The 26,391-nt window shown below is 41.8% G+C and overlaps 1 protein-coding gene across 1 annotated transcript in view; it reads left to right on the plus strand.

The window, feature by feature from the left end:
• The first annotated feature begins 2,321 nt into the window (after positions 1 to 2,321).
• cdk14 (cyclin dependent kinase 14) overlaps positions 2,322 to 26,391 on the plus strand; it is a 109,136-nt gene continuing 85,066 nt past the window's right edge. Inside the window, exons 1-2 of the mRNA XM_080472581.1 lie at positions 2,322 to 2,727; positions 5,974 to 6,005. Of these exons, the coding sequence (XP_080328707.1) occupies positions 2,634 to 2,727; positions 5,974 to 6,005 (126 nt within the window). The 5' untranslated portion in view covers positions 2,322 to 2,633. The remainder of the gene's footprint in view (positions 2,728 to 5,973; positions 6,006 to 26,391) is intronic.

Here is a 26,391-nt window from a genome sequence, read left to right on the forward strand (position 1 = left end):
GTACCTCAGGCAGGTACGCATCGCGGCAGCACACAAGGGCTGGAGAGACCAGGACCCTGCCACGCATCTTGCCCTCGCCCTGCAAGGCCCAGCGCAGAAGATACTCCTGGATCTGGTGCAGGAGGAAGATCTGGACCTGGGCACGCTGACCACGGTGCTTTGGGCGGCGGCCGGCAGTGACAGTGGAGAGAGAAGAGCCGCCGGGATGGGGAAAGCCTGGGCATTTTCGCCCCTGACGTCCACCTGCACGCCCAGCGGGGATACCCCAGCTTCCCCGTAAGGGTGCAGGAAGAGTTGGGTCTCCAAGTGTCCCTGCAGGGACTTACCCCCGGACTTACCCGCTCTGCCAGCTCCACCACTACCAAGACCTGGAGGAGACAGAGGAGGCAGAGCGCGCCGAGACCGTCCTCTCAACACCGCGGGATGTGAATAAATGCTGCAGTGAATCCACCTGATAATTGACACAGAGGCACCTGGGGGCAGTGTTGGGAAAGTTCAGTTTCTACATGAACTAGTTCAAAGTTCAGTTCACAAATTTTAAAATGAACTAGTTCTGTTCATAGTTCATAATTCATAGTTCCAAAAATGAACTAGTTCTTAGTTCATTTTTTTCCAATATGTTGCTGTGAGCTGTTCCCCTCAGAATACTGGTATTTCTCCATTGTTGCCACGCATTCAGTCCACACTAGCAGCAGCTGCAGCTCCCCACCCCGACAGTATATTCTCATAAACATGATGGAAAATTTGCTGCTTGAATGGTCTTTATGAATGAGGAATCATTAAAACAAAAACAAAATCAGACAGTAGTCCTTAAGGTGCAAAGGAAGATATACCAGGCAGGCTCTACAAACAAATTACAACTTAAAATAGTAAAACCCTCAAGGATTTTTTTAGTTACTTGCACATAGCTTGAAAGGCCAGCAGGGTTCAATGAGCCTCTCAGGTTTGATGTTGACGTTGTTGAGTTGCTTCTTGAAACCCAGCGGGCAAAGTTTATACAAAAAGGTAAGATGATTCCCACCTGGATCATCACTGACCTTTTCATATAATTAGTTTAAGTACTGTGATTACCGGACTATTGAGCGCACTGGAATATAAGCTGCACCCACCAAATTTAAAAAGGAAAAAAAGAAATGACGGAGGTACGTGATGCACCTGAACGCATCACCCGTACCAGTGACATGAAGCTCATTAACCCTTAAAAAGCCGAGTCGTTCAAAGCATGTAAAAAAAAAAAGTAGTGGCTTATCGTCCGGAAAGTACGGTAACCATACTTCGTGCTGCTGTCTTCCATTTGTTTTTGTCGCGATGCTTCACATTTTGATGACATTTGCAGCAGTGCGACTCTGTGTCGGCTGCTGTTGCCAGATTGGCTGTTTCCCCTCGACATGATAAGGTCCGTTCACGGTGAGCTTTAGCCGGGTTTTCCACTGGAAGGCTCAGAAATCTGGCACCTCTCTTAAACAACGTTAAACTGTGAGAGCGCCGCTCACTAACGGCAGAATGAGCGCCGCTCACAGTGACGTTCATCAGGTAGAAATACAGAAAGTTCAGTTCAGTTGACACGAGTGAACGAGTTCATGAACGAGCGTTCACTGAACTTGTTCAGGCACAACACTGCCTGGGGGCATGTAAAACAATAATATGTAGTAAAAGAACAAGACAGTAATGACAGTTATATGCATTTCAACAAATGAATATTTTTTTAAAAAAGGAACGGAGGTGTCTTGAATGCACCACGAAGCCCCTGTTGTCTTCATGCAGGGTCCACTGCTAACCCTAACCCTTGTATCGCGGGTCACCGAGGTCGTCTGACGTCACGGTCAAAATATGTTACGCTATTTATTTCAAAATACATATTTACATAAAAGAAAATATGATGTAATTGTATTGTTCATTGATTAGTAGTGAACTACCTGTTGACACTTACATTGTGGTGATTATTTCTCTCTCTTTTTATTCAAATTGAAATGTTTTTATTATTCAGTGTAAATAATCATTTGAGATTTTTTAGAGCTTTTTCAGCTAAAACTGCATATCCGAGTGTGTGTGTGTGTGTGTGTGTGTGTGTGTGTGTGTGTGTGTGTTTGGAGGACGTTTTTCCTTTAAAAAGACATTTAAAAAGACATTGACTTAATTTATCTCTCCCTGTATCGGCCGGTGTCCCCACCATGGCGGCTGGGGACTGTCTGCTCCGGCCGTTTGGGTCTGTCGTCTCTCCCCCGGCCGTTGGAGCTTCTCTGCCGGCCTCGGCGCGGCGGGCGGCGCCGCGTGACGGACGGCCTCCTCCTCCAATAGAATCGCAGCTCGGGCGGGTCCAGGGAGGAAACCGGAGAGACACCCCAAAATGACATCTCGACTGCGGTGGAGCTGGGAGGACTGACCGGAGGCGGATAGAACAAAAAGAGCTCGCATCTCCGCGCTTTGGCTTCACGGAGCGAAGGAGCGTCTCCAGGAGGACTTCCTGCTCCAGACATGGAGCTGCATTCCCGCAAGAGCTGAAGACGAGGGTGGTCCTCTGATGAGAAGCCGCTGAGCCTCGGCTTGCTGCGGCTGAAGAAGCCCCACAGGGCGTCCCGAGCCCCGGATCCCCGCTCCCGCTCCTCCCGGTCCAGACCCCCGGAGCAGAGGCGATGTGCGACCTGATGCCAGCCCCCCAGCCCGCAGAGAAAAGGGGCAAAATGAAAAAGTTGAGGAGAACTTTGTCTGAGAGTTTCAGGAGTATTGGTGAGTACTTCTCTGGTCCTTTGTCAGAAAGCTGAGCTGTGGACTCAGATGTTTTCACAGTTTGAGGTCTGAAAGCTTAAAAAAATAAAAAAAATCCTCATCAGGAATGGAAAAGTCTGACATGGAAACTCTAATAGGGAAAATCATGATGGATTAAATCATGATGGATTAAATCTGATGAGAAAATCTGATGAGAAAAGTCTGATTGGGAAAATGGAAGATGGAAAAATGTGACAGCTTCTTCACGCTGAAACAATAAAACATGCATCATAAACATTTTATTTTATTTGTTCAACAAACAATCTTTCAAGAATCAAAAGTGGAAAATGTAATAAATCTAAGAGTCACTGTCAGAAACACACACATACTTTCACATTGTGGTAGAAAACCCACATGCAGGCTCTGTACAGGAATACCTGGATACTACACTTCTGTCTGGGTCGACGTTAAAACATAAACAGCCTTATGTTACTTTAAAGTTACTCTACCAGAACCAACGCCGGAAAAATCTACATTTTTAGGTCCTAGTTGTACATGTAGTTGTACATGTAGTTGTACATGTACATCTCTAATACGTTGTAAGTACCTTTCTGAAGGAAATCCGTCATTCCACTGATTCCATTTAAATCTCGTGGAACGTCCTCTGGTTGGTTGATATCATGGCACTCATGGAAACTCCTGAACTATCACTAAGCATTAGCAATAATAATAATGCACTGCTTTTATGTTGCGCTTTCCATTGTATTATTCATTCTCTCCATACTAGATGGTGGTAAACTACGTACGTAGCCATTATACTATATACTATACTAGTACGTAGGCTGCCATTCTGCACCATCGGCCCCTCCGACCACCACCAACCACTCACTCTCACACTGCAGTCACACTGGCAGTTCGGGGTTCAGTGTCTTGCCCAAGGACACCTCGGTATACAGGCAGGCAGAGATGGTAATTGAACCTGCAACCTTCTGATTGGGAGACGACCGCTCTACCAAATAGGCGCTCTGCCCATAAGATCCTGTTTGTTCGCTCGATCTCGACTCGGAGTGGAAAAACGATCTGATCCGTTTCACAACATGGACGAACGATTCTTGTGATTCTGATTCTGTTTGAGAAAGTTTCGCTTATTTCTGGACTCAATTGGTCAAATGTTGATATTTTTGCATCCTTGATATCTCACAAACTCCAAATGTTTGAAGATGACGTCGCTCAGCTAAACACACACGCACACAGTTTGATGGCAAAACATTCCGGTTTGTTTGTCAACACATCAACATCAACAGGATCCTGTCTTGACTTTTACTCTCTCCTGGTGAGCTGATGGACGTTTCGACATTATTTAGTTGGTGGAATCATTTTTGAAATGAATGAACAGTGGGTAAGATGAGAGATCACAGTGAAACTCTGGTGTTGACCAGATATTTATAGATCTTAATTTGAACTATATTTGTGGTGAGGTGCGCCAGGACCCAGATTTGATCCTGGAGGGGTCATAGAGCAGAGCGTCTCCACCTTTTCTGAACTGTTTGAAGCTACATCATGTTTGTTGACCAGCAGGACTGTGATGACATTTTTTTTTTAACGTGGCTTAATTATGTGTGGAAAAACACCTGAAGGAGTTAAACAAGGGAAAAAGCGCTGACAGAAGTGAAGTGTTTTTCAAAATAAAACTCAAAGCAGACTAATGGAAGCTTAAATGAGTACCGGTCCGTGACCCAGCTTTGTGCACTGCAGAACCTTTTTTTTCCATGTAATTAAAAGTTTCAAAGGAATATTCTGTTCATGTAGTATTGAAAAATATATCACAACACACAAGTTTTGATTTTGGGTTCTCCAGAATAACGAGCTCCAGCATCTGTTCAACACGGTCTGGATAATCCTGGTGGGATTAAATGCTTGTTGTTTTAACGTGACATATACTTGTTTATTACAGTTATTATTATTTTACATTACTTAATTCTTGCTTGGATTCTATTTTAGAATTCTGAGAGATTTTACCAACGAGACTGTATTACAAATGTATTTTTACGATACTGCGACGCTATATTAATAAAATAATGGGAAAATAATTAATGATTGAAAAAATAATCGTTTAGCTAATCTAACAAAATAATGGTTGGATTAATTGTTTGAAGAAGAATCATTTTGGATGGTAGATCTTTGCTTTTTGTCTGACATGAAAAGTGATCTTGGTTTGAAAAAGGTTGGTGACCCCGGCTCTCGGGAAACAATCCATCAACACTGACTTATGTTCCATCAGTGGATCAGTGGAAAGCAGTTGTCTTGGCATTCGCCCCTCTCAGGGTCACTTTGTTGTCGAAGCTGGACCAAGATAAAAACACACGAGTTCACTTCCAAAAGAACAAAAGTTTTCAGCATCATAGAAAGAAAGATTTGTAAAAAGTGATGAGGTATTTTCAGGCCTGTGTACGAGACGTTCTCATGACTTAACCCACCGGATCAGACAGCAAACTGAATGTTTGTGAAACCACCAGACGAGCTGTTTCTCTGGCATGTACCCTGTGGAGGAAAATATATTCTCTTTGACTGGAGACTCTGGAAATGTACTCCGTCAGAGGTTTTCTTTTTCCACATACGACCTCTTCTATCCATCTTATATCCTGCTTAAAGCTGGTTGTTTTTATCTATGCTTCATTAACATGCAGCTGTTAAGAGCTCATAAGAATATAATGTCATTCATAAGAACCAATATGAATAAGCTTCAGTCATTCTGTGACTCGGCACTGAAACAGCTCAAAAACAGAATGTGGCCACGTGCTGAACAGAACAGGAAGTGATTGCGCTGAGAAAAAGAAGGCTGTGATGAGTAATGAAATGAAGACGCAGGTCGAATGGCCTCCGTGTTGGTTTGTTTTGATCGGGTAGAAAGTGAGACGTTGGATATTTTATCTGGAAAAGAAGCAAATTGCTCTTGGCTTCCTGTTTCCTCAGCTTCTGTCAATAATAACAGTGACAGAGTTTCAACAGATAAAATGGGCCAATGGGAAACGTGAGACTTCGTCTTGTATGACTTAAGTTCTCAGTGACATGAAAGCATGCAGGTATTTAGTCTTTGTTTATGGTGGATGATGTTTGTCCCAGTTGAATATGTTGTCATGAAATAACTGAACCAACATTCCATCAGAATGAGACGATGTTTGTTTGTTTGTTTGTTTTTAAAGTTCTCTGTATTGTTGTTGTGCGACGTTTCAACACATTGAGTCTGTCTCCTGTTTTCTTTTGCAGCCCTGAGGAAAGAGGAGAGCACCTTTGACGAGGTAGGAGAAAGAGCAGGCGCTCACTGTGTTTTCATCTGAAATCATTATGTGGCTGCTGCAGTGAGCCGATGGTGACGTCTCCCTCACGGCCCGCCGAAGAACCAATCTATCAAATACTTTCTGCATGAGAACACTCCGAGTGATCCCCAGCTATCCACACCCAACACACACACACACACACACACACACACACACACACACACACACACACACACACACACACACACACACACACACACACACACACACACACACACACACACACACACACACACACACACACACACAGAGTTTAGTTGTGGTTTTACGTTTGAATCTTGGTGGTTGTACTTGAGTAAAGTTGCAGGTGTGGCCTGCAGTACTGAACATTTTAAAGTGGATTACTTCTCTTCGTATTGTATTTTGCCTCCATGTTTAAAAACTTGACTGTTTGTCTTCACGTCTCTCCGTTGTGATGAAATATTGGACTGGAACATTTTGGATGATGACTTCTTTCCACTGCCAGAGCTGTTAGGAACCTCTATGTCTCACCCTACTGTTTGGTTGTAGTTATAGTTATAGTTATAGTTATAGTTATAGTTATAGTTATAGTTATAGTCCAGTTCATTGTTTACTCAGTCTGTAGGTGGAATACTGCCGAGACGTCAGTAAAAACAATGAGCACAGGAACATTGTGGTTCCTTGAAGAGATGGACCTGGTACTGGAGGTTGTAGTTTTGGTCAAAACGCAGCTTGAAAAGCGTTTCAGTAGTTGGATATCGCTGCATCCATGTGCCTCTTCTCATCAGGCGGAGTTCTTACAGGAAGTTTTACCTCACTTTGTACCACTGATGTAATTAAGAATCAAACGTTCATTTCCTGGGCCTGCGAACAGGAGCCGTGACAGAGACGCTGCTAATTGTTTATGTTTCACATCACGGCTTCTCAAAGAGAAACATGAAGAATCTCTTAAACTTGTTTAATCAGCAGGTTATACTGAGTTACACGTGTACAGCGCATTAGCACTGGACAGAACATTAACAGTGGGTAGATTGTAGAGGTGTGAATCACCACACGATACGGTGTCGATATGTTTGGACGACGATACCATGTTTGCCGACGTCACAAAGCCTGTCACGATACGATTTCCATTCGATTTGATTCACCAGCCTGCGATCGATATGATGGGATGTCATGAGCCCGTCTCACACAATCGTTCACATTCATATCAGCTCACAAAAAACTACTGAAACATGATTTGACTATTTTATTTCTAAGGTCTTTCAGGTATCAGGCATTAAGTAAAGGGTAGGGGTGCAACACTGTGAGGTCTCATATCTTTACAAATGAAATATAAAATGTCTCCTGCGACCCTCATCGCTCTTTTCCAGTCGCTGCTCAGCGTTTTAGTAAAGAAACTGGTCAAAGCCGCCGTGACATCAGACACGGTTATGGCGGAGCTAGCATGCGCGTCGAGCCCGTGCTTCTTCTTTAGGTGCCCAGTTTATTGTGTTTCCTGAGTATTTTAACTCACACTGACAATGTTTGCATATGGAGTGAGTTTTGTCTGTTCAGCCGTCTTCCCGTCGGAATCAGAAATCCTTCCATCCCGCCGATTTATTTCCAGGAGGTGAGCGTACGTCGTCCTTTTTTGGGCCGCTCGCGCTAGCCGTGACAGCGGCGTGCACGTTGGGTGAAGGCGGCGAGAGTGCGCAGGAAATGGTGACACCGCTGTACAGACGTGCTACGCGAATTTCAAAATAAAGGCGTATCTTAAAGATGACGATGTGAATTGATGTTATTGTGCACCGATGTAATAGTATCATTAATGAATGAATCGACGTAGTGATGTGTTGTTACACTACTAGTAGATTGGTGTTGATGAGGGCAGGAATCCAAGCCTGCTTATCTGCTGGCCTCAGGTTGCAGTTGTTGGTTGATGAGACGGTCAATATATCCCATAATCCTTTGGTGTTGGTGTGACTGTGGCTCTGTGTGATGGAGGATACATGCTGGTTCACATGTCCAGACGTATCCAGTCCTCAGTCGTCATCACAGACTGTGTGTGTGTGTGTGTGTGTGTGTGTGTGTGTGTGTGTGTGTGTGTGTGTGTGTGTGTGTGTGTGTGTGTGTGTGTGTGTGTGTGTGTGTGTGTGTGTGTGTGTGTGTGTGTGTGTGTGTGTGTGTGTGTGTGCGTCACACATTAAATAGAAAACAGGGAAACACAAACTGATTCAGTCCAAACACTAATGTGAGATCTATTTTAATTTGAAGTTTGCAAAGTGTTGTTTTTGTTTTTATCAATACGACAGTGAGTGTGACTAAATCCCTTATTTAGTTTTTGCCGTGGTTATGAGGAGGCCCAGCTCACGTTTCAGTGAAGGACAGTTGGTGAGAAACTGACTTTTCCAGAAGTGGAAGCCGTGGGAAGTTTTTGGACCATTTGCTATAAATGGGGTTTGTTGCAAAAGAAGAATTTAAAGAATCTGAGAAAGGAAAAAGTACTTCCTGCAGTGAGCAGCTGAATGATGTACTCAGTGTGTGAACATGAGCCTGTTATTGCATCAGCACTGTTTTATTCACTCCTCAGCTCAGAGAAGTTCTGGGAACTGTTGATGACTTACTGGTCGTTGCTCAGCAAACAGGGATTCTTTCCCTTTCTTGTAGAGGAATAATTGTGTAACTCAGTCATGATGTGAATGATTGTCCTGTAATAGGAAGGCTGCAAAGAAATGGAGGGGATGGAGGCGGCATGATTTTATAACCCAGAGCTGCTTATCCTGCAACTGTGTAGCCACATATGTCTCTACAGCCCCTCTGGAGTGACACCACAGCCCCTCTGGAGTGACACCACAGCCCCTCTGGAGTGTCACAACAGCCTCTCTGGAGTGACTCCACAGCCCCTCTGGATTGACTCCACAGCCCCTCTGGAGTGTCACAGCAGCCCCTCTGGAGCGTCACAACAGCCCCCCTGGAGTTACTCTACAGCCCCCCTGGAGTGTCACAACAGCCCCTCTGGAGTGTCTCAGCAGCCCCTCTGGAGTGACTCTACAGCCCTTAGGCCTGCAAGGTCTACAGAAAAGGCCTTGAGCCCTGATGGCCCGCCACTCCCTTAACATTACTATTTTTTTCACACCTTCAAAATAATTGTACGCACGTTGCGTACAGGATTCCGGCTGGCGGCGCCTCTGGCGAGGCCTTTAGGTGGCGCTGGAACTCTGCCACAGAAAAACACCAAAAATGGAGGCGAGTTGGAGAATATAAAAACGGAGTATAAGACTCGTGTTTGAGAAATCTATCATGTTGCCTGAATAAATGAAATAACATCAGTAACTTCTGCAGTTGTTGTTGTTAAGTGACGCTCCTCAGTCCTGGCTTCAAAGCAGCTCTATAGTTGTGCCACAACTCATCTATAGTGCTATCTCATGTCTCCAGCCCCTGTGTAGAGGCTTTACAGCTCCTCTGTAGTGGCTTGACACTTGGTCAGGCTCTACAGCTGCTCTGTCGTAGCTCCAAAGCCCCTCTGTATTGGCACACCAGCTCCTCTGTAGTGACCCTACAGTTCCTCAGTAGTGGTACGACATCTCCTCTGTAGAGCCGCTTCAGTTCCCCTGTCGTCCATGTAAAGGCTGTTTTATGCTTGGCGTGTCGGCAGGTTCTGCCTGGCTGAATGACATCATTTCAGCAGCTATGCCCTCTCGCCCTCTCGCCCTGTCGCTCCTTCTCTCTGCTTCCTGTTCTAACTCTGCCAACAGAGATGCGCTTAAAGAAAGGTGGCGCTGAAGACGAGGAGGAGTGGAGATTTGGTTTTAAAGACACTAGAAAACATAGAAAAGGAGAAAGCCAACCCCAGGGACACTGAAAACACAAGAATTGACTCATAGGCGCTGATTTCTATGTTTGGCCGGCGTGCTTCAATGTCAGACATCAATGGAGGGAAAATGTAATTCGAGCCAGCAGCAGTTTCATAGAAAAGATTTAACCGAGTGATTTCAAGTCAAAAAGCTTTTACAACTGCCCATCTCCCATGCAGTCACTGCAACCGAGAGGTAGAGTTCCTGGCTGCTGTGTTGGTCGGTCCTGATTTGAGTCCAAAAACAAGCTGACAGTTCTTTCAAGAATTCAAATTCTTTTATCCACGACCTTTTATAAAACACAAATCCAACATTACTCTTCACCCAGAAACTAACTCGATGCCTCCCCTCCCCTTACCGCCTCTATTTTTTCTGTATGTCTCCTTCCGTTGTTTTCTTTTATTTTCTCTCTTACTTAACTGTTTACGTCTTAGTTTTCCCGTCCAATTCTGTTTTTTTATTTATTTATTTGTGTTTCTTATCTAGTTGTGTCTTGAGTTATGTTTTTATTAATGGGTGGGAAGGGACAAGGGACAATCATGGAATTTAGTTTGGATGTAGAAACAGATTGGGCTCAATTGGTTCAATAATGTTTATTTTTCTTGTCCCCAACATGCATTACGTTGAACGATCCTCTTACTTTTCAATCCATTCGCTTATTACACATTTTGTTTTGTTGTTAAAAAAAAAAGTGATAACGCTAATAAAAAGCTACAGAAGCGTATTACATTCACATGAAAAAATTAAATCAACTCTGTTTTTCTGAATTAATGAGATAATTATCTCATAATTATGAGAAAAAATGTATTATAAAAAAAATTGGGCTCAGTTTTTATGAATTTATGAGATCACTTTTTCTGAAAAAATTCAAAATAGGTTCTGTTTTTATGAATTTATGAGATAATTATCTCATAATTATGACAAAGAAATTACAAAAAAAAGTTAGGCTCTGTTTTTATGAATTTATGAGATAATGGTTTCCTGAAGAAAAAAAAAAAAGGCTGTGTTTTTCTGCATTAATGGGGCAGTGGTGCATCTTACTCAAAGCAGAAGCTCTGCTAGACCTCTGTTGGAAATAGGCATACCCCCAACTCTTGTTTAATACAGTTTTATTTCCATTTGGCTTTGAGACATTAGGAGATACTGTCTGGCTGCTACTGTCAGACAGGAAGTGCTCATTCAAAATAAAATGTGACAATTCAAAACCACTGGTGTACCACGCTGTTATTTGAATCATCAATATACAGTATGTTAGTTTACGGCAGGCATATCAACGGCGAACACACCCAAGAAACCAAACATTCATAACTTTTTCGGGAAATGTAAAAGTAGCAACTTACCACTATGTAGGTCGCGCCTGCGCCTTCGGGTTAAATGTGTCGTCATTTCCTGTCTGACAGTGGAGGGAGCCTTACAGTGGAAATGCCTGAGAGTGGAGGTCCTGCAGCCAGACGCCTCTCGAATCTCTGGCTGTTTAGACATAAACACCACTTGGATCTGTTGGATTTTGCAATGTTTGTCCAGGAACAACTGGGCAGATATGGTATCCTTCACAGGTATACAATTATGCATCTGAAATGTATTCAGGCAGGTTTTGTAGTTACACAAGAGACACTCCGGCAGCTGCTGAAAATTCTGGATCCCCATGGAGTGCAACTGAGTCATTGGAATCGCCTTCGAAGATGTTGGTATCAGAATCCAGGCCCCACATTTTTATGGCTAAAAAAACTTAATGCGATGCTGAATGTACTGTGGTACATAGTAGAGGCTCCTTCCACTAAGCACTGATTTGGTGAATGAATCTTTTAAACAAATCTGTTTTATGAACTAGTTCTAATGTTTCAGTAACATCAAAAGAACTGCTTTGCCCATCACTATTCCTGACACAATATTTACATGTAATGTAAATACCTGACATGTTGACCCTGTTGGCTTTGAATCATGCACGGTTACAGTCTGACTGATTTTCAGCAGTGCAGCATACAGGTAAAGAGCTCCTGCCTCATAATTATCTCATAAATATGAGATCATTATCTAATAAATTCAGAAAAACAGAACCAATGTTTTATTTTTTCAGAAAATATTAGCTCATAAATTCAGAAAAACGGCCAAACTTTTTTTATAAGAAATTTTTTCTCATAAATATGAGATAATTATGTCAAAATTATGAGATAATTATCCCATAAATTCAGAAAAACAGAACAGATTTTTTGTTTTTTCAGAAAACCCATTATCTCATAAATTCAGAAAAACTGGCAAAAAATGTTTTGTAATAATTTTTTTTCTCATAATGATGAGATAACTATCTCATTAATTCAGAAAAACAGACTGGATTTAGATTTTTTCATGTGAATTCAATACGTTTCCATACAAAGCTTTTAAAGAAATGATGGATTATCCCCCAGTGGATGCCCAACCTGTTCAGTGGGTGCCTGAGCCCCCAAGCACACACGGGATCAGCGATTATCCCAAAATTTTAAATTTACCAACCGCTTTATAGGCTGTTCAGCCAGATGTTTTGGAGTTAATGTCTCATTTATAAATGAAACACAGATACAACTTAGTTTTACATTCTTTTCTAGATATTTTTTTTTATAACAAAGATACACACACACACTTGCAGGATCACCCTGGTGTCAAAGAGTAGAAGAAGTCTACTTCTTCTTCTACCCCAATTTAGTACTACCGGGGACGTCTGTCTGTGATGCACTGCCCCCTGCAGTGCGTGAGTCGGAACTGCTCTTGGGATAAATGTCACACTCGTTCTCTCGTGTGGATTCTGTGTCTCATCACGTCCATGTAGGAGGAATAATTCAGCCTTGAAGCCCCTCTGTTATGGTGTTACAGCTCCTCTATAGTGGCTTCACAGCTCCTTTGTAGTGGCTGTTAACCTCGCCTGTCGTGACGCTCTGTCGTGGCCCCATGAATATTTCACTTAATTATATTCAAATGAAACATTTGATCAGATTTTTTACCAGATTATGTTTTTAAAGAGGCTCTATATGCTGGTTAAAAGTAAAACAGTCAAAATAGCTTGGACTGCAGTAAAAAGCCAAAATGCATAAAAAAAAGTTTGACTAAAACAAATCACTAGAAGATCTATTTGGGGGAAAGAAAGGAAAAACTGCTAAAATAGTTGGAAATGAAATAACAGGATTTGTTGAAACAGCTAAAACAGTTTAAACTATGTTGTTTCTGTTTATGAAAGTTAATTTTGGACAAAAACAAAAACAAACAAATCAAGAAATAATGACCCAACATATCTGAAAAGAAGTAGCCTGAAGCATAAAATTATTTACTCCTGTGACTCAATTGGTAGAGCGGTGGTCTCCCAATTGGAGGGTTGCAGGTTCAATTCCCATCTGCAGATGTGAAAGTGTCCTTGAGAGGCTGAAACCCAAATTGTTCCAATGGATGGATGAGGTGCCTTGCATGGCGGTGGCTTCCGAAAACTGCTATACAAGTGAAATCCATTTTCTAGCCTCCCACCTCTCCATCTCGACCTTCACTCATTCAAAACCCATGTCCCATAGTTATTTATGTCCATAGTTACAAACACAATAGTAAATTCATAACAAAGATACACACACACCAAAAAAAATATGTTATACCTGTGCCTATCCTCTTCCCTGTACTTCGTGAAATACTTTTTTTTTTGTATCACTTTTACTGCTACACAATCTCACTCCACCAATCGAAAGACAAAATTACTTTAGTGTTTTTACTTTTAGTTTTTAAATCCCCTCTCCAATTATAACCCCCATCTCTGTTGGAAAAACAAGTTCTGAATATTTACAGAAAGTTTATTGTTTATTGCTTTGCTCATCATTTGTATTATTTGATAATGTACCAGGTCAGTGAACTTTATGATTTTAGATTTTAAGAAGAGTGCATTTGTATAATCTCTATTACCAGTTTTAGGAATTATCCTTATTGCTTTTTTCGTGGAGCAATTTGTAGAGAACATTTATATGTGTCGCCTCAAACCTCTACACAGTAATTTAAAATAAATCAAACCAGGAACAGTATGAAATGTGGAGTGATTTGTAGTGTATTTTACTTTATTGATTAGTGAAAATCTTCTTGATATTTTTATTTTTATTGTGTTTTATGAGTTTTCTAATTTATTTTATTATCAATTATAACACCAAGAAACTTGCTGTCAATTTCCACACCATCTACCTTTAACTGTGCATATGTATCCCTTTCACTGTAGCCTAATAACCTAAATTTAGTTTTAATTTTACTGAAGTTTAGTACTAATTTATTTATGTTAAACCACTTTTTTATTTTGCACATTTCACAACTCATAATTCCCAGTATCTTCTGTAAATAACCCCCTCAAACAAACAATATTTGTGTCATCCAGGTAGAAAACTAATTTGATTCCTACTGATATATTGGTAATGTCATTTATATATAGCAAAAAAAACAGTTTTGGACTGAATACTGACCTCTGGGGGACACAACAAGTAATGTCCACAAGCAAGTACAATGACTAATGTCCCAATTTCAAAAATCGTTTCCTCTCTATTAAGTAGCTTTTCACCCAGTGCAATCTCATACCATTCCAACTTAGTGATTAATATGTGGGTTTATTGTGTCAAAGTCTTTTTTGAGATGGATAAATACTCCTACTGCATACTGGTTTTTATCTATAGTGTTTGTAATTTCCTCAATTGATTCTATTCACACAAATGATGTTGAACTATTTGACCTGAATCCACATTGACCTTCAGAAAGTAGGTTATGTTTATCTATGTGAATCGTTCATAGAGTTTTTGAGAATCGCGTAAGCAAAGAAACAGGCCTGTCATTTGTAAAGTGGTGTTTATTCCCAATTTCATACAGTGGCACCACTTTGGCTATTTAATGTTTTTCTGAAATGTACCAGTTTTCAATGATACTTTACAAATGTATGTTGGAAGCACTGAAATCCTCTCAATGACCATTCTCACAATTTTAATGTCTGCTCCATTACAATGAGTAGATGTTTTGCATTTCAATTTATTTACAATATCTCGTATTTAGTTTTCCTCTGCTGCTGTGAGCAACATGGAGCTGTGATTCTTGTATATAGAATCATCACTTCAATCATCAGGGATACGCTCTGCCAGTCCTACATTTACAAAAAAGTTGTTCAAACTATTACCAACTGCTTCGGTCTTGTCCTCTTTAATTTTTTATTATCAATATAATAATAATATCAATAGGATAACTTTGTTGTCTAGCATCATTTTTGATAATACTGTTTAATATGTCCCATATTTCTTTTGTATTGTTTTAATCAGTATTTAATATTTTACTTTCATATTTCTTTCTACATACCTTTATAATTTTGTTTAAATAATTCTTATTTTTTTATATTTATCTTCTGCTTCTTTAGTTTTCTGTTTGATGAATTCTTTGTCAAGTTTCTTCTTCTTTTTTTGGGAGGAACTTTTTTTAATTGAATATACAGAAATAACATACAACTTCAGGAGACGCTCCTCATTACATTTGTGCATTTTCTCATAAAATGGAAAAAAAAATGAATACATACAATATGATAAAAAAGAGGTGATTAGAGATCAGCTATTTTACGGTTTTATTGGATAATTTCTCTATTATATGATGATGTGAATATTCCAGGAAAGTGTTCAATGTATTGTCTATATCTTTTTCTTTATATCCAGTCTCCCTGTTTAGTGCTGTTCAGTCAGTTTATCACATTCATGGTTTCTTCTGTCCTTCCTCATCTGTGACTCTTGTTCTGTGATGTTTTTCTGGAGTTGTCATACAATGGGACGGCATGCCTTGGTTGGTAGAGCGTTCGTCTCCCAATCCCAAGGTTGCCGCTTTGATTCCCGTGTCCACCAGGGTTTAGTGCCCTTCAGCAAGCAGACACTGAACAGCCGCAGCCGCCATTGCTGCGTAAATGTGATTAACCATGAAAAGCGCTCTCACAGTTGGAAGGTGCTATATAAGTGAAGTCCATTTACACTGGTCGGTGATCACTGATGTTATTGATTAATAGTCCACTGTATTTAATGTCATTGTTCAATATGTTGTAGGGCTTTGGCTCAAAATCCAGAGTTTTTAAAATGAAAACTGGACTTTCAATGTGGATTGTTTTGGGGGTTCTACAACTAAAAACAAAAAAAAGACACTAGAATGAATTATTATAATAAAGTTTTGGCATCTTCTTTAACAAAAATTGAAAACTAAAGTGCAAAACTTTAACCTTTGTTAAATGAAGCTGGTAAAAGACGTCTCCCTGAAGCAACACAAATTCTATTTCATCTTGTTTCAGTCACATTGCATTTGTAAAGTTTTTCCGGCTGTGTATAAAGGAACCGTGTCCGTAGCGACATGGATGCCACTCTATCCAGGATGCTTTTCCACATCGCTTCGGCCTTTTCATAAGGGACACCACCTGAAAATGAAGCTGATAGTGTTACTTGCTTCGGAGGTGGTCGTCTTTTAGTTGGAGCATCATTTTCCTGCTCGGCCCACAATGCAACACGCTGATCTCACTCCGGGGCGTGTTTTTTTTATCAGGTGCTGAACAAGTTTTTGTCATGCGACTGTCTGTGGCTCACACAGCCTTTATATAAATAGAGGAGTGATCTGCAAGTGAAGCTGTACCATCTCCACACCACTGAAGGAACTAAATCATGGGTTTTTTCGGCTGTTTATTTTTCATATTTGTTTTTCGGTAGAGCTCTCGGACAGGAAGGGGTTACTTACTATTGTTGGCTTTCGGCTGCTTTCAGCAGCACTGAAATGGACTGAAGCTGGCTGAAACAGAAATAGATTGAAAGAGGTTGGAACTGACTGAAAAATACTGAAACAAAGTGAAGAAGGGTGAAAAAGAAACAGACTGAAACATTAACAGACTGAAACAGACTGAAATAAGCTAAAATAGACTTAAAGAGTGGGCTGAAGATGACTGAAAGGACTGAAACAGGCTGAAACCTTGAGGAATAGTCTGAGACTAATGACAGCCAGGAAATAATCCATCTTCTCAAGCCCAGCCCTCATATAATCTCATCCAAGAGTGAGACTGGATTGGTGGTGGACAGGAACTCTTAAATTCTGCTGCAACCCTGTCTGCTTCATATGCCGGTGTGGTGTCATCCTGCAGTACTGCATGCTGATGCTCATCCCCATCGCAGAACGGCAGTCTCTCTGTCCCGAGGCGTAGCTGGACCCAAAAGCAGACTCACAAGTTCCATAAAAATTTGATAAATTGTCCAGGGGGTAAAAATCCAAAAAGAGAGCAGGGATACAGAAACCACTAACTTGAGTCCAGGGAACACAGGGATAATGCTGGGGTGTCGGGGTGGAATGAGACGAGATGAATTGACACAGACAAGAGAGGGAGAGCGGTTTAAATACACAGGGGAGGACGGGAGACAGCAGGTGCCCCAAAAGAGTAGGATAATTGGGAACGTGACGTGAGACGCACGGGGCAGACGCAGACTCAGGGTACGTCCGAACAGTTCCTCCTATCTCCTTATCTATGGACTTTACCTTAACCCCTGGATGACGTCACAGGGTTAAGGAAAGGTGTTTGGAGGCTTCCTAAAGGAGTTAGTGAAAGGTGTTAGGAGGCTTCATTGGCCATTTGCGGCCCGCGAGACGATATTTTGTGGCCCGCACCTTGCTGTGAAACTATAAGGTTATTGCGGCCCGCGATTGAAGTGGACCTCCAACGCACGAAGTAGAGTAAATGTTGTGACGTTGTGTTTACTTTCTTGAGTAAGTTCATGTACTTTAAAGGTTTGTTGGCTGGAAGCACGGGACATAAGACATCTTTTGCAAGTAGTATAAGTTCAGTGGACAATAGTTTTGCTCTTACGGTGGACAACATTGGGAATTGGCTCGCTAAGTACATCTTTTCCACCAATCTGCAAATAAACCTAATATAAGCCCCAATAATTACATCTAAAACACGACGGACAGAAACTCCCATGATGCACTGCAGCAATTGCGGAGCGGATCGCTGCAGTGCATCATGGGAGTTTCTGTACGTCACATTTTAGCTGTTGCTCGGGGTTATTTTAGGTTTGTAGCATTGGTAATGATTGTGTTGTGTTGTGTTTCTGTTGCTTTGTTCATGGAGTTAGTTAATTCATCTAGTTTAGTTTGGTTTGTTAGTTGTGGGTGAGCAACCAGGAGTGAAGAGGGTTTTGTGTGGGGTGTCCTCCTGCCATGGTGCTCTGAGTAATTAGTGAGTGACAAAGTCAAAGCTTATACCATTCACAGATTTCACTAGAGAATAAGTAAGTAAGTAAGTAAATTTTATTTCTATAGTGCTTTTCACAGACACAGAGTCACAAAGTGCTTCACATTAAAAACAAATAAAAACAGATAACTATCTTAAAGAGAGCTACTGATGTGATTTACTGTTCTTTCAAGATGTTGTTCCATATTCCACTATACGTAGATCATGAAAGTAGACTTCCACAAATATAAGTAATAATTGAGAGTTGACGGTTCACAGCTCGAGGGACCAAAAAACTGTGGTTTGCTGACCCCTGTTCTAGACATTTTGAGAGTCTCAACTGCTTCTTCTCTCAAGCCACATATGGCTCAGATATGTGATAAGAAGTGTAGGCAAGAGAAATCATGTTCAGAAGAGCCGTTCATGATCTTCATTCAATGTTCCATTCATGTTCAGAAGAAATCATTAAAACTCATAATAATGACATTTGAGGATTTTTTTGTACAACTTTTTTTGTGGAATCCCTGATGCGGCCCAGCCTCACCCTGCCTCACCCTGCCTCGCCCAGACTCTGCCTCCAGCGGCCCCCGGGTACATTGAGTTTGAGACCCCTGAACTAAAGGAAACAACCAGCCTCCTTTACTTTGCTTATTGAGAATTCAGACAGTCCTTATCATGGCCGCCACACAAAACACTTCGGGGGTTCAGGTAAATTCGATAGATACTGTAAGGAGACAGGAAGGACAATTCGGACGTACCCTCAGAGACCTGACACATGCAGAGCAGCACTGTGAGGAAGCAGTGTGTGAGACTTGTACTTCAACCCTCCTGATGTTTTCTACATCAGTCATGAACGCAGTGTACCTCTGTAAGGAAATGTTTTCCAAGGAGCTGTTTGGATTGTGTTGTCCTCCTCTATTGATCTGCAGGGTACAGAGATGGTGGCAGTGTGAGGTGCACTGCAGAATGTTAATGCCAGAGGGATGGAATGGAAACATGGAGGCCTGCTTTCTTCTGGAAAGAAGCCAAAGGCATCAGCAGCAGGTTAAATCCTCATACACACAGCAACTGGAACCCACTGCTCACAGATGTGCTGTCGGAGGTCAAGGGAAATTTAGGCCAGACCGAGGTGTGAATATGACTGAACATTTAGACAGGCAGGCAGGCAGGCAGGCAGGCAGGCAGGCAGGCAGGCAGGCAGGCAGGCAGACAGGCAGACAGACGGGCGGGCAGGTAGGCAGGCAGGCAGACAGGCAGACGGACGGGCGGGCAGGCAGGCAGGCAGACAGGCAGGCAGGCAGACAGGCACACACAGCCTGTTGAGAACAACAGCTGGGCACTAGATCCTCTCTGGGTCAGTGCTCCATCATGGCGGGTATTAAGAGGATATGGTGCTTCGGCAACATTTTTCACTTCTGTCCATGTCAGTCTGTGGGTGCTTTTCTCCAAGAGGTATGTGCTGATTTACTTGACTCTTTTTTTTTTTTTTTTTTCCATGTCAGAGACTTCATTACAGTTTCTCTGTAGTCTGCTCTCACACAGTCCTGCAATCTGACCACATGTCTTTGTCTCTGGGTACAGTCTCTTAGTGTGTGTGAAGGACGAGTTACGAGGCAGTTTTTTTTAATAAAGCCACCCGAGACTGCTTTTCCTCTCTGATCACTCTGTGCAGCCTGTCAGGCAGTTTGTGTTTGATGATCCTGGAAACTCAACAAAAACCTTTCTGCTGTGATGGCCTGCACAGACAAACAGCCAGAATGTACCAAAAGCTATAGATCCCTGCTGAAAAACAATGTTCAGATAAACTATCTACCATCCATCTCCTTAACCGCTTGATCTGATTGGGTTGCGGTGGCAGTACCGAGGGCAAAGAAGCCCAGACATCTCTATGTCTCTACAACTTCCTCTAGTTCTTCTGGGGGAACCCTGAGCCACTCCCAGACCAAGCCACAGATATAATCTTTCCAGCAAGTCCTGGGCCGTCTCCGGGGCCGACTCCCAGTTGTACCTGCCTGGTAAACCTCTCGAGGGAGGCGACCAGGGGGCGTCCTAATCAGATGCCTGAACCACCTCAACTGGCTCCTCAAATGTGGAGGAGTAGCAGCCGGATGGCTGAGCTCCTCATTCGTTCACGAAGAATGTCGCCCGCCAACCTCTGGAGAAAATTTTGGTGCTTGTAACCACAATCTCGTACTTTCCATCATGACCCAAAGTTCATGACCATAGGTGAGTAGGATGTAGACCGACTCATAAACGAAGAACTTTGCTTCATGGCTCAGCTCCTCTCAGATTCTCAACGGTCCGGTACAGTGACTGCATTAATGCAGCCGCCTGGCCAATCACACGACCCCTTCTCTCATCACTCGTGAGACATCAAGTTACTTGAACTCCTCCACCTGGGGAAGGTCCACCCCCCTACCTGGAGAGGCCATGCCATCCTTTTCCGTGGTCGGACCGTGGACTCAGATTTGGAGGTGCTGATGCACATCCCAACCGCTTCACACTCGGCAGTGAACTGTTCCAGTGAATGCTGGAGGCCCTCATGTGGCAAACTACGTAGATTCACTCAAATCAAGTAGAACAAAAACAGTTTAGTTTGAATATCAGCAAATCATCATGATATTTCTCTGTCTCACTGGGAAAAAACTAAAAAAGCAGATTTTTGCCATGTTAGAGATTTGAGGGAAGAGTCGCCGAAATGGTTAAATGTCCGTCTCCTTACTAGTCACCGTCAAAATACATTCTACTATATGTCAACAAGACCACAGTATTGTTTCCATCGGTCACTGATCTTTTTTTGCACTAATTATGTTGTTATCTCACTCTCGGATGCAGCAAAAAACAGAAGTGTGGTTAAACTTCTCCTGTGAGTTCAGAGATGAGAATATAGTCTGGTGTACAAAGAGGTACAGGAAGGTGTACTGGGCAAAGAGGTACAACGAGGTGTACAGTGAGGTGTGCAAAGACGTGTACATTTTCATAGGTGCTCGAATGTGTTTGCAGATGTTTATACAGTAAATAGGTGTTCAGAGATGTATATAATGATGTAGGTGTTTTGAGGTGTATGAAGACGTTTTCAGAGGTTTATAAAGAGGTGTATAAAGATGTGTTCAGAGGTGTATAAAGATGTGTTCAGAGGTGTACAACAAGGTGGTGAGATGTTTATAAACAGTCTGAATTGTGTCCGTATGAATTGTCAAATGCTTTCTCCTGCAACTGCAAAAATACTCTACTTATGGGTACTACAATCCCAATTCCGAAATAGTTGGGACAAAATGTAAATTGCGAATAAAATCAAAATGCAATGCCTTTCAGGTCATATGAGCCAATATGTTATTTACAATAGAACATAGAAAACATTTCAAATGTTGAAACTCAGACATTTGACATTTTTATCCACAAAATTCCCTTTTTTTAAATGTTCAAGCTGCAACAGGTCTCAAAAAAGTTGGGAGACAGGCACAAAAAAGGGCTGAAAAAGCAGTTAATATATAAGAAAATCAGCTGAAAGAACATCTAGCAAGTAATTAAGTTAACTGGCATCAGGCGTAACATGATTGGCTATAAAAGAGACGTCTTAGAGAGGCTCAGTCTCTCAGGAATAAAGATGGCCAGAGGTTCTCCAACCAGTGAAGGCTTGCGTAAAAAAATTGTGGAATACTTTAAAAACAATGTTCCTCAACGTCAAATTGCAAAAGGCTTTGAAGGTCTGATCATCGACAGTGCATACCATCATCAGAAGATACTGGAAAAATCTCTGTGTGTAAAGGAAAAGGCCCAAAACGTGATCTTCGGGCCCCTCAGACGCCGCTGCATCGCTCACCGGCATGATTCTGTCGTTGACATTAGTGAATGGGCCCAGGAATACTTCCAGAAACCACTGTCTGTCAACACAGTCTGCCGGGCCATCCACAGATGTCACCTAAAACTCTATCATGCAAAAAGGAAGCCATTGTTGAGCATCATCCAGGGGCGCCGCCGGGTTCTGTGGGCCAAGGCTCATTTAAAACGGACTGCAGCAATGTGGCAAAGTGTCCTGTGGACAGACGAGTCCAAACTTTAAATTCTTGTTGGAAATCATGGGCGTCATGTTCTCCGGGCTAAAGAGGAGAAAGTCCACCCCTCCTGTGATCAGCGTTCAGTTCAAAAGCCTCTGTTGGTCTGGGATGCATTAGTGCTTATGGTGTGGAACACTCGTAGTTTTAAAAAAGCACCATGAATGCTGAAAGGTGTATAGAGGCTTTCGAACAACACATGCTCCCCTCCAGACGACGTCTATTCCAAGGAAGGCCTCGCATATTTCAGCAGGATAATGCAAAACCACATACTGCCGCTATTACAACAGCATGAGTCGGTGTGCTGAACTGTTCTGCCTGCAGTCCTGATCTTTTACCCATTGGGAACATTTGGCGCATAATTAAGCCAAAAGTCCGTCAAAGGAGACCCAGAACTCTCCAGCAGCTGGAAGCCTGTATTAAACAAGAGTGGGATCAAATTCCAGTGGCTGAACTCAAGACACAACTCAAGACTCTCCTCAATGCCCAGACGCCTCCACTCTGTTGAAAAGAAGAGGGGATGCTACACCCTGGTAATCAGGCTTCTGTCCCAACTTTTGTTTGACCTGTAGCAGACATCGCATTTGAAATGAGCTCATTTTGTGGATAAAATTGTAAAATTTCTCAGTTTCAAAATTTGCTATGTTATCTCAGTTATACTGTAAATAAAATACTGGCTGGTGTGATTTGAAAGTCATTGCATTTTGATTTTATTTACAATTTACCCTTTGTCCCAGCTATATAGGTGCTCAGAGGTGTGTGAAGAGGCGTTCTCTGTAGTCGAGCTGACTGCCTTTAATAATGCTGAGAGATGTAGGTCATCCAGGTTACAGATGTGGATCATCAGCTGCTCATCATGTGACTCAGCTCAACAAATCCTATTATGATGCTGATGTGGGTCTATGGTGGAAAGAAAGTGGCCAGCTCCTGTCTTCATTCATTCATTCATTCTTTTTAATAGTTAGTTGATTTATTACCATGATTGTTGTTGTTGTTTGTGGCCCCATTTACACGGCAACGAATTCGAGTGTATCCGCAAAACTTTCTACACTTTTAGGGGGTCCGTTTACACGACACCAGTTAGCAGATGCACTGTATCCGCTAAGTGTTTATCCCGGCTCCTAAAATCCCTCCTGCAGAGACTGATGGAGGCTCCAGAGCCTGTTACTGCGCATGCACATCTCTCCCCCTCCCTCCTGCTCATCCACTTGTAAACAAACATGGCGGCTGCGTAGTGGTACGACCCGTAGTGGTATGACCCGTAGTGGTACGACCCGTAGAGGTACGACCCGCGGTCCATATTCTAGTTTTATCGTCCAGATCAGTAGTTTAATAGTTGAGACTCTCCCTGATATCATCAGATGTGTCATCAGTCCATACGGATGTCAGGTTCTCTCCATTTTCTTCACGTTTATAGTGTTTTGTTCTCTGCACACGTCTGTGTAGTTTCATTACAAATTCAAGCAACAGCGCCCTCTTGTGGCCCGGCATACTAACTACACCGTTGTCTCTGTGTCCGCTGCTGCAGTGGAAACACATTCCTTTTATTTAGCGGATTAGGTGTTGTCACGTGAAACGTTGTCGTGTAAACAGGGCCTGTGACTTGCTGTCATATGCATACTTAAAGATGGCAGCGCATGTAAATGCAACAACTCGGTAATCTCAGATCTACAGCAACTTCCATTTGCTTTTGTGGGTTGTTTGTTTACTTTTCCGTCCACTCAGTTCTCAATTAAAGTAGGGGCAAACTGAATTCCTTGAAGTCAGAGCTTCAGTGAATCCAGAAATATACTAATTGCCAGACTATCAGTCTCCGTTTAAAGAATTTACTTCAGTAAGTTAACATTTCTTAACAAATTATATCGATACTTCAATACAATAGAAGGTGTGAGATTCAAGCACAGACTGTAACAACCCTGCAAATCTCACAGTAAATACACAATAATCCTCTGTATTTCGTCTGGAGCACGTTTTGGGCCCAAACTGATGAAAGTGGAAAAAAAAGTTAATCCAATGACTGAAAGAAGTTGAAACTGATTGAAAATGCTCAATCCATCATGTTTATGCTTGAACAATAAAAGTGTCCACATCAGCTCACAGGCCTTTATCAACAAAAATGTATTTTTTCAGAAATTATTCATTTATGAACCAACACATCAAAATATCAAACATCTAATTAACACAGATTTAATCTACTAAAACAACACACTATATATATAAGCCTGTGTGTGTGTGTGTGTGTGTGTGTGTGTGTGTGTGTGTGTGTGTGTGTGTGTGTGTGTGTGTGTGTGTGTGTGTGTGTGTGTGTGTGTGTGTGTGTGAGAGAGCGAGTAGTATGGAGCTCCAGGTCAAAAGGTTTGTTCATTTGAAAAAAATATGTGATTGAAAAAAATCATTTTGAATCTGAAAGTTCAAGGTTTGATCTTCAATTTTGAAAAATTAAAAACACTGTATTCAAAATAAAAACAAGTATGAGAAGTTCTTTCACCGTACACATAATTTTGGTTCAGCTCCGGAATTCTTTTGATAAAATCCTTTATTTTCATTTTTCACTCTTAAATATATTTTTTTAAATGGAGCTACTACTCCAAAATAGACATTTGCCAAAAAGCAAGCAAACACGTTATTAAGGAATCACACCAGTGTATTTACATAAATTAAAACAACAAAAGCAACATTATAATGTCGTGTACTGTTCTATTTTTGGTACATTTATTTTATATAATAATAATAATATTAATAAGATTAATAATAATAATAATATATTAATAATGCCTGTATTAATCCATACTGGGTCAGATTATAATGTCATGCACCTTTCTATTATTTTTCACATACATTTTGCCCTTCTTTCTTTGAGAGAAGAAAAGTTTTCAATAACCGTGTCCTTACGGATCCCTATTCTATCGTCTTCATCAAGCTGACATGAAATGTTTATTTTTCCAAACATGGCAAGTCATACTGCATTTTGCATGTGGATTGCAGTTTGTTCATGCTTCCTTGCCTTTTCTGAAAAGTGTTTCAAATCAGTAATACCTGTATTAGTCCATGCTGGGTGGGATCCTGACGTTTGAAAAAGGAGGCAGGAAAGCAGAACAAAGCAGAACAAAGCAGAATAAAGCAGAATAAAGCAGAATAAAGCAGAACAAAGCAGAACAAAGCAGAATAAAGCAGAATAAAGCAGAACAAAGCAGAACAAAGCAGAACAAAGCAGAATAAAGCAGAATAAAGCAGAACAAAGCAGAACAAAGCAAAATAAAGCAGAACAAAGCAGAACAAAGCAGAACAAAGCAGAACAAAGCAGAACAAAGCAGAATAAAGCAGAACAAAGCAGAATAAAGCAGCAGCTTCACTACAGGCAGTTAGTCCAGCGTTGTTGCTAAACCAGGTCCTGGATAAAGACCGGTTGGACCGTCTCTCTCTCTGTCTTTTGACTGCTGCAGGACTATGATGTCTAGCTGATCAGGTCTACGCTCTTTGACGTCGATCTTCTCCTGATATGTTCTCCTCTCAAAAGGTGTTGTCTTAAGTGACTTTACTGAATGAACTAATCTCTCTCTCTCCATTTTGCGTCTCTATCCTATCTTCTCCAACCCCCGCGACTCCACCCGTCAATCAGCCGCCCTGTATGACAGACGGCTTAGACGTCAGCCCACCTGCATTCAGCTCGGGGCGCAGGAAAGATCCGCCCCAACATCCCCCGATCTCCTGCATTGTAGACGAGCTACTGCACATGTACAACTTTCAACCAGAGTCTGTGGACAAAGATTTGCGCCCCTGGTGGAAACACGTCGCCAGTCAGACAACACAGATGAACCAAACAACATTACTCATCATTAACTAAATAATTATTATCTTGCTCATCTAAATATATACATACAGCTCAAAATATTTTAGTATTTATTTATCTATTTATTTTTAACGTTCTTATTGAAGGTAATGTGGTGGGCCGGCGCCCTCTATTGGCCAGCCACCACTGATGTGTGCAGAGAACAATCAGCACTATAAACGTGAACAAAATGGAGAGAACCTGACATTCGTATGGGCTGATGACAAATCGGATGCTATCAGGGGTGAGTCTCAACTATTAACCCACCGATATGGACGAGAAAACAAGAATACGGACCGTCGTACCACTGCGGGTCTGTCATACGCAGGAACAGCGCTTTGCTGCCTCTACAGGGGGAAGTCACGACCGTGAAAGAATCTTTCAACCTCGGGAACCGGTATAAAAACTTGAGTGAACACCGGTGTCCTTTAAAAGGACCCCTCAAAAGTGAAGACATTTT

The sequence above is a fragment of the Lipophrys pholis genome (genome assembly GCF_963383615.2).
Source record: "Lipophrys pholis genome assembly, chromosome: 9".
In the NCBI taxonomy this organism is placed as follows: Eukaryota; Metazoa; Chordata; class Actinopteri; order Blenniiformes; family Blenniidae; genus Lipophrys; species Lipophrys pholis.